Source organism: Bison bison, unplaced genomic scaffold (assembly GCF_000754665.1).
Source record: "Bison bison bison isolate TAMUID 2011002044 unplaced genomic scaffold, Bison_UMD1.0 scf7180017864485, whole genome shotgun sequence".
NCBI lineage: Eukaryota > Metazoa > Chordata > Mammalia > Artiodactyla > Bovidae > Bison > Bison bison.
The window spans coordinates 5280273-5291565 of NW_011495045.1; the positions used below are offsets into that span (position 1 = coordinate 5280273).

The 11293-nt window shown below is 43.5% G+C and overlaps 1 protein-coding gene across 3 annotated transcripts in view; it reads left to right on the plus strand.

Annotated features, from left to right (window-relative positions):
• The window catches only part of LAYN (layilin), a 22857-nt gene extending 12260 nt beyond the window's left edge, over nucleotides 1–10597 (plus strand). The window contains exons 3-8 of one of the 3 annotated variants that reach the window (XM_010862866.1): nucleotides 1227–1384; nucleotides 2729–2830; nucleotides 5937–5969; nucleotides 6784–6867; nucleotides 7857–7956; nucleotides 9811–10597. In XM_010862866.1, coding sequence (XP_010861168.1) covers nucleotides 1227–1384; nucleotides 2729–2830; nucleotides 5937–5969; nucleotides 6784–6867; nucleotides 7857–7956; nucleotides 9811–10174 — 841 coding nt within the window. In that variant the 3' untranslated portion in view covers nucleotides 10175–10597. The remainder of the gene's footprint in view (nucleotides 1–1226; nucleotides 1385–2728; nucleotides 2831–5936; nucleotides 5970–6783; nucleotides 6868–7856; nucleotides 7957–9810) is intronic. The other 2 variants (XM_010862867.1, XM_010862868.1) reach the window with 2 other exon arrangements.
• Nucleotides 10598–11293: the final 696 nt, after the last annotated feature.

The following is an 11293-nucleotide window of genomic DNA, read 5'->3' on the forward strand; positions in this document are numbered from 1 at the left end:
AGTCCAGAAACTAGATTCCAGGCATCATATTGGATGCCAGGCATCCATCCCATTATCTGTGAAATAAATTAACATAAAGCCATAAGGCCAGTGGGGAGGAAAACAGACAAGGGGAGGCCCATCAACAAGGTTGGAAAATTTCCTCGAGGTGACTGGTGAGGTGCAGAGCCCAGCCCCGGTCAGGAACCCCAGCTGTCCAGACAGTGTCCAAGCTGTGTTGCAAGTTCAGCTATCATCCAGGCAAATTCAACCCAATGAGTTCAGCAGAGAATTTTCCTTCTGCTGACCTGCAGCACCAGACTCAAGCAGAGCTCTCCTGGGGTAGTACACGGAGAGCTGTCTCTTAGGTGCCCATGAGGAGGGGCTGTGACGAGAGCTAGGCAGAGCAGCAGAGCTCATCTAAACAGTCTGAGCATCAGGGCAGAGCTGGGCCCTGGAAGCAACCTGCTTGGGTGAGTAACCAGGCAGAGTACAAAGCCCAGCCCTGAGTCAGCACACGGCCTGGGTGCTCACAGCATCTAAACTACGGAATCCAAGGCTTTAACCTGGCACCCACAGATCTAACTGGGCAGCCGCACCATTTAATTCCAAGTACCACTGGGGCTGCAGTGCACCCCATCCAGGAAACTGGGAGACAAAGACAAGAAATCAGGCAGCGGAGGCTAACAAAAGGTCTCAGCAGCCTGATGAAGTAGAAACAACTTAAACACTGAAAAAGACTAGCTGGGCCTCCTGCTTTTTCCCAAACTCTGGCTCCTGCTTTGAAGCCTCAGATGCTTGAATATTCTATCCACTCTCAGAGTTCAGAAGGCAGCTGTGGCTACTGAAAAGCATGGGGAGATGGAAGCAGGGTGAGCTCTGGATGCAATAAGCCATGCCTCTCCTGGTACATCTGATTTCTTAAAAAAGAGAAACAAAACCCAGTTACCCAAAAGCAAAAAAAATAATAAGATTGTCCAGACTGGCCCTGCTGGCTGCTTTTTCTCATAATAACTTTGCAGACATCATATGATAATATATTCCTCCCTGCAAAGAGGCTGTGGCAAATGTCAGATGATTGATTGTGATGTCCATATTCGAAAGCATGGTTCTCCTTATTGGCAGCACTTCAATTCCTCCCTCTCTCTTAAGTTCCTGGCTCGGTGGAATTTGATAGGAAAGCAAAGGCTTTGAAGTCTTGCGGGATCCTTCTCCAGTTGCCTCCACTGTTGACCCCTTTCCTACAGGAACTGGTATGTGGATGAGCCTTCCTGCGGCAGCGAGGTCTGCGTGGTCATGTACCATCAGCCGTCGGCTCCCGCCGGCATCGGGGGCCCTTACATGTTCCAGTGGAATGACGACCGATGTACCATGAAGAACAATTTCATCTGCAAATATTCTGATGGTAATGAATCCTCTCCCAAGTTATGTGGCTGCATTCTCAGCCTCCTGTCTCCTTTCATAATTAGCTGCTGGTTCTAAGAATTTGTCACGTAGTCTCTGAGAAAGCTTGTTGCAAATGCCAGCAGTGTTAAACTTTGGGAATTCTTGTAAAGGGAGATGACCTGATACCTCCTCGCTGAGGAGTAATTCTAGCAAAGAAGAGGGTATTAGATGCTAAGAGATGAAGAAATGAAAGGGTCTAATTTATGGATGATAAGGCAAGAATTATGAGAACTTCAAGAAATAAAAAGCCTTCCAGGTGGACAGTTACAATTCTTATTCTTTCCATATGTGAGGTTGTACACTGTAGGAGCTTCGAATAAGGAAGAAATATGAAAGGAAGCTGGCCATTTTTCTTGCCTGTCTCCTGCCAGCCATTTTCTGGGGCATTAAGGAAACAGGATAATGACCACAGGAGGTAGATGATAAAATATGCCAATTTTACTGATACTGGGCAGATAGCAGTCACTTTGATGAGCAGGCTTAAACTCCTTAGGCCACCGTCTATATATATGCCTTGCAAATTTAACTAGCTTTTTCTTCTACATCTATTAAGGGTTTTGAATTGGCTACAAGCCCGTAATCTCACTGTGCTGGGCTTTCCCAAATTCCTCCATTTGATGGACTTCAATCTAAACATGAAGTGATTTTCTGTTACTGAAGCGTTTCACCACCCTGAAGCCAACTGCTTGATCTCAATTCGGCATCTTTTCCTGACAGGAGTAGAATGACTTGTTAGTTACATCTAGCTGGGGACTAAACAATCCTGTCATTTAAAAACTGTTGGAGCTTGACTGTGCCTTTGCTGCTAAAGTTGTTTTTCCTCCCTCTTCACCCCTTCAGATGAATTCTTCTCTCCAGAGACCTGGTCTTCCCCACCATAGAGTTGTCTCAGGCAGGGAGGTTGCAAGGATCAAGGCTGACTTGCAGGGCACTTTTTTAGAGCAATTAAAGCAACTCACTTATGACAAACTGGCTGCCCATCACTTTTGTTCATTATATCCTATTATCACCATGATTTAAAATTTTGTACCTTAAACATTTTTTGAAATGTGAGATTTGGGCACTGGTTTTCATAGCCTTTTATTTTGGGGTTAGAACCAGTTAGTTTTTTAAAAAATAATTTTGTTTATTCATTGTGCTGTTGCCTGTATTAGACTGAGTCCTGGCAGGGTAAAGATGGCACACTCAAAGGGTTTAATGGGAGGAGTATAATAAAATGATATTTACCAAAGTGTGGACACAGAGCATGAGATGGTGACGTGCCCAGGGACCAGCTGCAACAGGAAACTATTACTACCCCTAGGCTTCAAGGAGCGAAGGGAGGGTATGGTTTTAGCAGAACCCAGAGAAATCTTGGAGTCATGCAAGAGGAGCCACCCAACAGGAGCTATAACCAGACAACACGGTACTGTCGAACCACCATGATGTGGGAGAGAGGTCTGGGGGGTCATACTAGGACCTGTCTCTTCTCCTACCCTCTAATCTCCTGCTTCAGCTCCTATTAGTTAAGTCCAATCAAGAACCAAAGGACAAGGGAGCCCCAGGACACATCCCCAGAGGTCAGCCTCCCAGGACACAGAGAAGGACCAAGAATAGATTGAGCAGAGGGATGTGGGCACAAGGAAGAAAACTAGCACGTTGCCTTTCTGTAGACCGCCCCCTCCTTCTCAGGATAAGCTCATGTACCTCAGCACACCACGAAAGGATTGGCTTGATCAGACCCTTGCCTCTCTGCAGCCCCAGTTCTCACCGCTTTTATTCCCTCCCCCATCCAGTTCCCTTCTGCGTTTTGTGAAGTTCTCCATGGTCTCTTAACTGCTGTTTCCAGTGCTTGGAACATCCTTCCCTCTTTTCCAGTCAACTCATTTTCAGCCTTCAGGTTAAGCATCACCTTCTCTCATAACAATAATAGATGGTCCTGGATTGTATCTTTGATGATGACAATGGTAATTTTCCATAAAGGGCATTTTTAGGACAATTGGCATAACTTGAATAAGATCTGGAGATTGGATGATACCATACATATCAAGGTTGATATTTTGGTTTCGATAATTGTACTATGGTTATGATAGAGTATGCCCCTCCCAGTCCTGTTTTAAATACACACTGAGGTATTTAGGGAGTAAAGGGTAACTATGACTACAACTTATTCTCCGAAAAAAAGTTATGCATGTATGTGTATGTGAATATATATATGTGTCTGTGTATATATAGAGATTTAGATATAGATACATAGATATAAATATATGGAGATATATATAAAGAGAGAGAGACAGAGAGAATAGTTACATAAATGAAATGTGATACAATGATAACATTTGGGTGAAGGATACATGGGAATTCTTTGCAATAGCCTTGCAAATTTTCATAAATTTTAAATTATTTCCAAATAAGTTTAAAAAAAAAAATCACTTCCTCTGGGAAGCATTCCAGGGCTTAACCTCAAAACTAGGTTAAGTGTTCCTCCTATGAGGCTCATAACACCTCACACACGCAGTACGTATGCTGCCTGTTGGCAAGTTTGTCCACTTCACTATATGGTTGGCATGAAGTCTGGAAATACACATGTTTGACCCCGCACTTGATGGACTAGGGGAAGGTCACCTGGCATGGCTCCAACATTATGGCACAATATCGTTTTATACCAGAGGGCAAGTGACCAGTTGAAAGACAGCGTCTAAAACTAAATTTGACGACATGACCACTTAGAGTAGGCAGCATGCCAGCCAGATCTGAACGCTTGATTCGTCCCGGGTGCTTCTGGATTCCTTCTGGAAGCATAGACACATTCAGTGGAAATCAGAGACAAATCATCTGAGGCAATGTCACGGGCCATTGCAGCTGCGATGGAAATGCTGCATTAATTTGCCACGTTCACTGCAGTTTTGCCCAGTGGATGGAACTATGGAGGGACAACAAAATGACTGCATCATTTTCTGTAATGTCATTGAATATACGATGTATTATAATATAACATCACAAAATTAATATGTATGAATATTCTCCTATAATTCTATATTTATTGCCATCCTGTAGAGTGTAAGTTCCTTAGACTGCTGGGATGGCTTTTTATTTGCTGGTGTGTCTCTAATACCTAGCATGGAGTTTGTCTCCTTGGGATCGTAAATTTTCATTTGAATTTTTAAAATTTAAATCCCAGTTCAGCTACTTATTAGCCATGAGATTTGAGTAAGTTGCTTAATTTCCCTGTACCTGAGTCTCCTTGTGAACAGATTCAGAATAGCACTTACTCACAAGGCTGCCATCAGGATAAATTGTGTTTGTTTTTATAAAAACATTTAGAACATAATGGTGTTTCTATCATATAGCAGACATTTTTAATAAATAAATGGATTTGCATCACCTCTACACACACACACACACACACACACACGATTAAAAGTTTCCCTTCTGAATAAAACTTCAGAATAACTTTGACATCCTGGCCTTGTGTATGCATGTTACTTGCTCATGTCCAACTCTTTGCGACCCCACAGACTGTAGCCCACCAGGCTCCTCTGTCCATAAGATTCTCCAGGCAAGAATACTGGAATGGGTTGCCATTTCCTTCTCCAGGGAATCTTCCCAACCCAGGGATCGAACCCAGGTCACCTGCATTGCAGGCAGATTCTTTACCATCTTAGCCACCAGGGAAGCCCCTCCGGGCCTTAGGACTATAAATTCTAAAATTTTGACCTTAAAGACTCTGACTCTATGATCCCAGAGTATCTGATCAGCATAAGAGTCCCTGCCAGTACAAAAGACTGACACAATTTCTGCCAGAAGTAAAATCATTACTGTAGGTTGTCTGCGTAGCCTGACTATCCAGAGGCTCTTAGAATTAAATAGTTCAGGTTCTAGATCACAGCTCTGCTTTGGGGCGGCCCATAGTCTACTTAGTCCCCAGCCATCTCCACTGCTTGGAGACTGGTGTTCATTGCTCTAAAACATCCCCAGTAGGAACTGATAAAATGTCTTGGATTGCTTTAAAACAGTTCAGGGGACCTCCCTGGTTGTCCAGTGGCTAAGACTTCATGCTCCCAATGCAGAGGGCCTGGGTTTCATCTCTGGTCAGGGAAACTAGATCCCACATGCCACAACTAAGACCCAGTGCAGCCTAATAGGATAGAACAGAATATTCAGGCCTGGGTGTACCCAGGGAGGAATAGGGATTATTGTTGAAACCAGATTAGCCGTATGTTGATAAGCATTGACACTGCATAGGGGTTCATTATACCAATCTTTCCACTTTTGTGTATATTTGGAAGTTCTCATATTTAAAAGTTTTCATGCTTTTTTTAAAAGTGTCCAAGCAAAGCTGGGGAAAGGCTAGTCTTTGTGCAGAAGGGATTCTTTGGACTTACTAACCAGGTTCTGGAGTCTGATAGCACGAAATGAAGTTTGTTGGAAGACTGAATGAGCAACTAAATGGAAGCTGTGCCCTGGCCAGTTTCACTCAGATGGTATGGCAATTTACATATTACTCTCATTCTTATCCCTTTCTGCTGCAGAGAAGCCAACAGTTCCTTCTACAAGGACTGGAGGTAAGACTGTCATTGGAGATTTGAGTTCATTTGGGCTGTTTTACACAGGTTTAGAACCTCTGGATAGGTTTAGAGTCACATGCTCTTTATACCAGATTATTCGATGGAAAGACACCGACTCTTTGGATGGGTATATGTCACACCGAGACACCACATGTGATTCATTAATCTCACTCTCTGCTGCTGCTGCTGCTGCTAAGTCGCTTCAGTCGTGTCTGACTCTGTGCGACCCCATAGACGGAAGCCCACCAGGCTCCGCCATCCCTGGGATTCTCCAGGCAAGAACACTGGAGTGGGTTGCCATTTCCTTCTCCAATACATGAAAATGAAAAGTGAAAGTCAAGTCACTCAGTCGTGTCTGACTCTTCACGACAAGAATCTCACTCTCTAGGGTCGCCTTTCAACTGTGTGAAAAGGAACAATTACAAATCAGTTTGGGATGTTACTTATCCTTATTGACAATATGAAAGGAGTAATTCAATCTAACGAGACAAGTGAGTCAAACTGATCATTCTGGTCCTAAAAGTGAGTCATCGGCCCTTCCTCCGTGTTCTGCAGCACTTTATGGGCCTTGATGTCAGCTGCCTGCTGGCTGTGTTCCTACTTGATTCTTGGCAGCAAGAGTCATACCAGAAAGATCACGAAAGTAGACCTCTCGGTCAGCAAATTCAGTTCTTCACTTTCTGTGGTTATAAACTGCACTGGTCACTTTGCTAGTGCTTTTTGACATCCCCCCCAAAGCTGATAGGACCTCAGAGAATATCTGGATGTTAATGCTTTTCTCCAGGTTCTAAGTACATGTGTCTCTCTCCAGGTGAAGAGATAGAGCCAGCAACACCCATCCTTCCAGAAGACACAGAGAAAGCAGATGCCACAGAAATACTGAAAGAAAGCAAAGGTATACATAAAATTCTCCCAGGGAAAAATAGATAATGGGACTCTCCTGATTATAAATTCCCCATGGTTACATACCCTGCTTTGTTCATCCCACGGCTGCTTAAAAATGAAAACAGACAGGGCACTCGGGCTTTGTCAAAACTGTATTAAATGTTAGATTTTGTCAGTGAAATATACAAAGGGAATTTTCCTAAGACAATTAGGGCGATTAGATGAGACAAGAGGTAAAAAGTCTTCAGGAAGACAGTCGGAGACTTGAGAACCTCCCAGAAGTTGTTTGGGTCAGGTTGGGGGGAAGGGGTGGGAATTGAGAATGAATATTGAGAAATAAGAGCAGAAAGACCCAGGCCATGATTAATATTTCTTTACAAGACAAATAGAGAAAATGGACATAAAAGATAAAAGAAAATGGGGTGATAAACTGGAGTGCTAATGGACTTTCAACCTCAACTCTCACCTTGAGTTTCAAGAGGAAGATATGGGCTGGTAGCTAGACTTAATAATGTGGGTAAATGTCAAATCAATATAGGATACATCTGAAACTAACATGATATTGTACGTCAACTATATTTCAATTAAAACAAAAAAAGAGAAAGATCTGAGTTTTTGTCACTGGGTAACTTTAAGAAACAAACACTTAATTTTTCAGTTTAGTTATTTACATAATAGAAGTAACAGTATTTTTCTCACCTACCTAAGAGCATCTACTGTGTCCATATAATGAAATAGGATACTGAAGTACTGAAATTCAGCCGTGACACTAGCCACCCCAAATTAACACAGACCCTACAGGTTAAGGGCTCAGTCCCCACACAGACTGCCCTTGCTTCAGATATCAGCCACAAGATTGGGGGTCCCCAGGCCACCCGCACTTCTAATCAACTGACTGCAATTCCAATGAGTCACTTTCAGTAATTCACTAGAACAACTTATAGAACTCAGAAAAACACCATACCCATAACTACATTTTATCTGCGCTTTTCTTTTCAGAAGCTGCCTTGAATCTTGCCTACATCCTAATCCCCAGCATTCTCGTTCTCCTCCTTGTGGTCACCACAGGTGTATGTTGGGTTTGGATCTGTAGAAGGAGGCAAGTAAAACGTTGATCCTGTAAACCTTTGTGTTTTCTGAACTTGGACTTCATTAAAAGGCAAGGCAGCTCCAAGAGAATCTCTTCTGCAGATTTGAGAATAAATCTTCTGATGGGTTCCGGGCACTCAGAAGTACTAAGCATTTGTACTCAGCTGTAATTAACAGAGTGATCTTACATTCTTTAATTTTTTAGTGTGGAAGATTTTAAATGACTTGAGGGGTGAGACTGCATTATTCACCTGTGTATCCACACATCACTCAGCAAAGTTTTCTCATGCCTGTACATTCTCACTCCAGAAATGTTTTCTGGGTGAGTAAAGGAGTAAATAGTGAGCCATATGAAAATAACTGTCCCAAAGCCTCCTGGCAAACATCTGAAACTAAACCACGTCATTCAAAATAAAATAGCCATATTCTTTTAATTGACTTTTACTTGAATACACAAGCTACAAAATAGCTACCTTAAGTAGCTTAGAGCACCTCTGTTACAATGGAGCCACCATTTTGGAGGTACCCAGAGCTCTTCTCAGCTACCTTTTTATTCCCCATCATCATGGTATATATAGAAGAAGGTGGACTTCACAACAGGAAAGCAAAGGTACATTTTAAGACTTGACTCCCTTTGATGACCAATTTAAGATAAACTAATAAGATTTCAATGTAGAACCTACTTCATTTAATAATAATTCCTTAGGGACTTCCCTGGTGGTCCAGCAATTAAGACTCTGTGCTGTCGGTACAGAGGGTAGGGGTTCAATCCCTGGTCAGGAAACTAACATCCTACATGCCATGCAGCGTGGCCAAAAGATTAAGAAAATAGTAACTCCCCTATAGAATTATTAGAATTAAATCAGTTAATACATGCAGAGTGAGTATATTATAAGCACTCAGGAATATCTCTTCCTATGATCATTTTTATTAGTTAATTCCTTTTAATCCAAAATATCGACAGAATTCAGTTCATAGGAGGTGGTAGGGAGGTTCAAGAAGGAGGGGACATAGGTATACCTGACTGATTCATGTTGATTTATGGCAGAAACCAACACAATATTGTAACGCAATTATCTTCCAATTAAAAATAAATAATAAGTTTTAAAAATGTTGGTATGGCCAAAAAACCAGAATTCAGTTTAAAAAATTGCTACTATGTTTTCTAACTGCTTACTCTGTGCTTGGTTCTTGATTTCCCTTCCTTATCTACCCATTGAGCAGCTCACCCCAATCTGGGAATTGTAACTTTAAACTGGAGTCTACTCACAGTTTTAATCATTTTGTGCCACAGACACAAAAATACTAGCAAAATATTTCCAAAAATGTATGTGAAACAGTAATACATGAGCTTCTTTATTAATGCTTCTTTAGGTATAATTATTGAATTATAATTCAACATCATAATATTGAAGCAGAGATGAGCATAAAATATTTTAAGGCATCTTAAACAATAACTGTGATATGAAAATATCTATGATTTCCGTTGGTGAGCACGTCAAAGACATTACTAATTCTACTCAGCTTGATTGCCCACATTCAGAATTGAAGGACAGTTTCCCTTAGAGATGGATTTGTTTTAATGTGGCATTTTTTCCCCCATGCAGTTCTCTCCATAGACCCTCTGGGGGCTCTGGGGACCCTAGGATCACCCGTTCTGCTCTGTGCTCAGGCCATGGTGAATGACAGATAGAACACTTTCCTCGTTCATTCCTGCCCCACCCGAAACCCTGCCCTGTAGGTTGACACAGATGAGAAGTGCAACGTAGTGACCGCGCAGGGATGACCCTCTCCTGCCTGGACAGGGACCCGGGGACATTCTCAGGCCCCTTGTCTGCTCAGCCCTGGTTCTCCCTCTTCCTAGGAAACGGGGGCAGCCGGACCCCAGCACTAAGGAGCAGCGCCCCACCTGGCCGGCTCCTCAGCCCGGGAACAGCCCGGACCTGGAGGTTTACAACGTCATACGAAAGCAGAGCGAAGCTGATCTGGCCGAGACCCGCCCGGACCTAAAGAACATCTCGTTCAGAGCGCGCTCAGGAGAGGCCTCGCCGGACGCCGTGTCTTGTGACTACGAAAACGTGGCCGTGAACCCGTCTGAGAGCGGGTTCGTGACGCTGGTGAGCATGGAGAGTGGCTTCGTCACCAACGACGTCTACGAGTTCTCCCCGGGCCGAGCAGGGAGGAGCAAGGAGTCCGGATGGGTGGAAAATGAAATCTACGGTTATTAGGAGGCTCAAAGAAACCCTGAACTGACAAGAATGGGAAGGGAGAGAGAAGCAATTTTCCTATCAGGGAAACATGCAGAAGGTCTCCGAAGGGGCTCAGATCAGGTTCTGGGGGTGAGCATGAGACGGTTTGAGCCCCCGCTGGAGCCCTGGTTTGGGCTGTGTCCCATAACCCAGCCCCTCACCCAGCTGGCACCTCTAAGAACCACCTTGCCCAGGGGCTGGCACGTGGTAGAAAATAAATACCTGATTGTTATAACTGACTTTCAAGAGAGAGTGCTTTCCTTGGCGGGCGTGCTGTGGAGCTTGGGAAACCAACATCTGGGTTCTGTCCCTCTTCTTCAGTACAGCCGCAAACATCATTACAAGGAGACAGAAATCCCAGAAGCTTTTCAAAGCCGGCGTATGCTGGCATCGGGCTGGCCTACACATAGCAATTCTTATATCTGTTTTTTGTTTTGTTTTGTTTTTCCCAGAGAATCAAATCAAACCAAAAGCAGGAAGCAGAATGTTAGTCAGTTTGTGTCTACAGTCCCTCCTCTGCATGTGGCCTCGGGGGACCTTTTTTCTTTCTCCTGACATCCAAACTTGGAAATATGTAACTTGGAAACAATTTAGAAACTAAAAATGAAGTTTGAATCTAGGCTTCTTCGCTTAACTGTGTTCCCGATCCTGATTGCACACTGTCCTGTTTGTGTGTTTGTCTCACTGCAGCCTCAACATTAATATTAGAAATAATGCTAATGATTTTACATTTTTTTTGTTTGGGGGAGCTGACTATCTCAAACACTTTAAGACTCAAATGCAGAGAAATGTGGCCTAACACCAGTCATTTACCATATGAAATTCTGAAGGCCATTATTTAAAACACCAGCAACATCCTGCTGCTGCTACTGCTGCTAAGTCACTTCAGTCGTGTCCGACTCTGTGCGACCCCACAGATGGGTAGCCCACCAGGCTCCCCCGTCCCCTGGGATTCTCCAGGCAAGAACACTGGAGTGGGTTGCCATTTCCTTCTCTAATGCATGAAAGGGAAAAGCGAAAGTGAAGTCACTCAGTCGTGTCCAACTCTTAGCGACCCCATGGACTGCAGCCCACCAGGCTCCTCCATCCATGGCGATA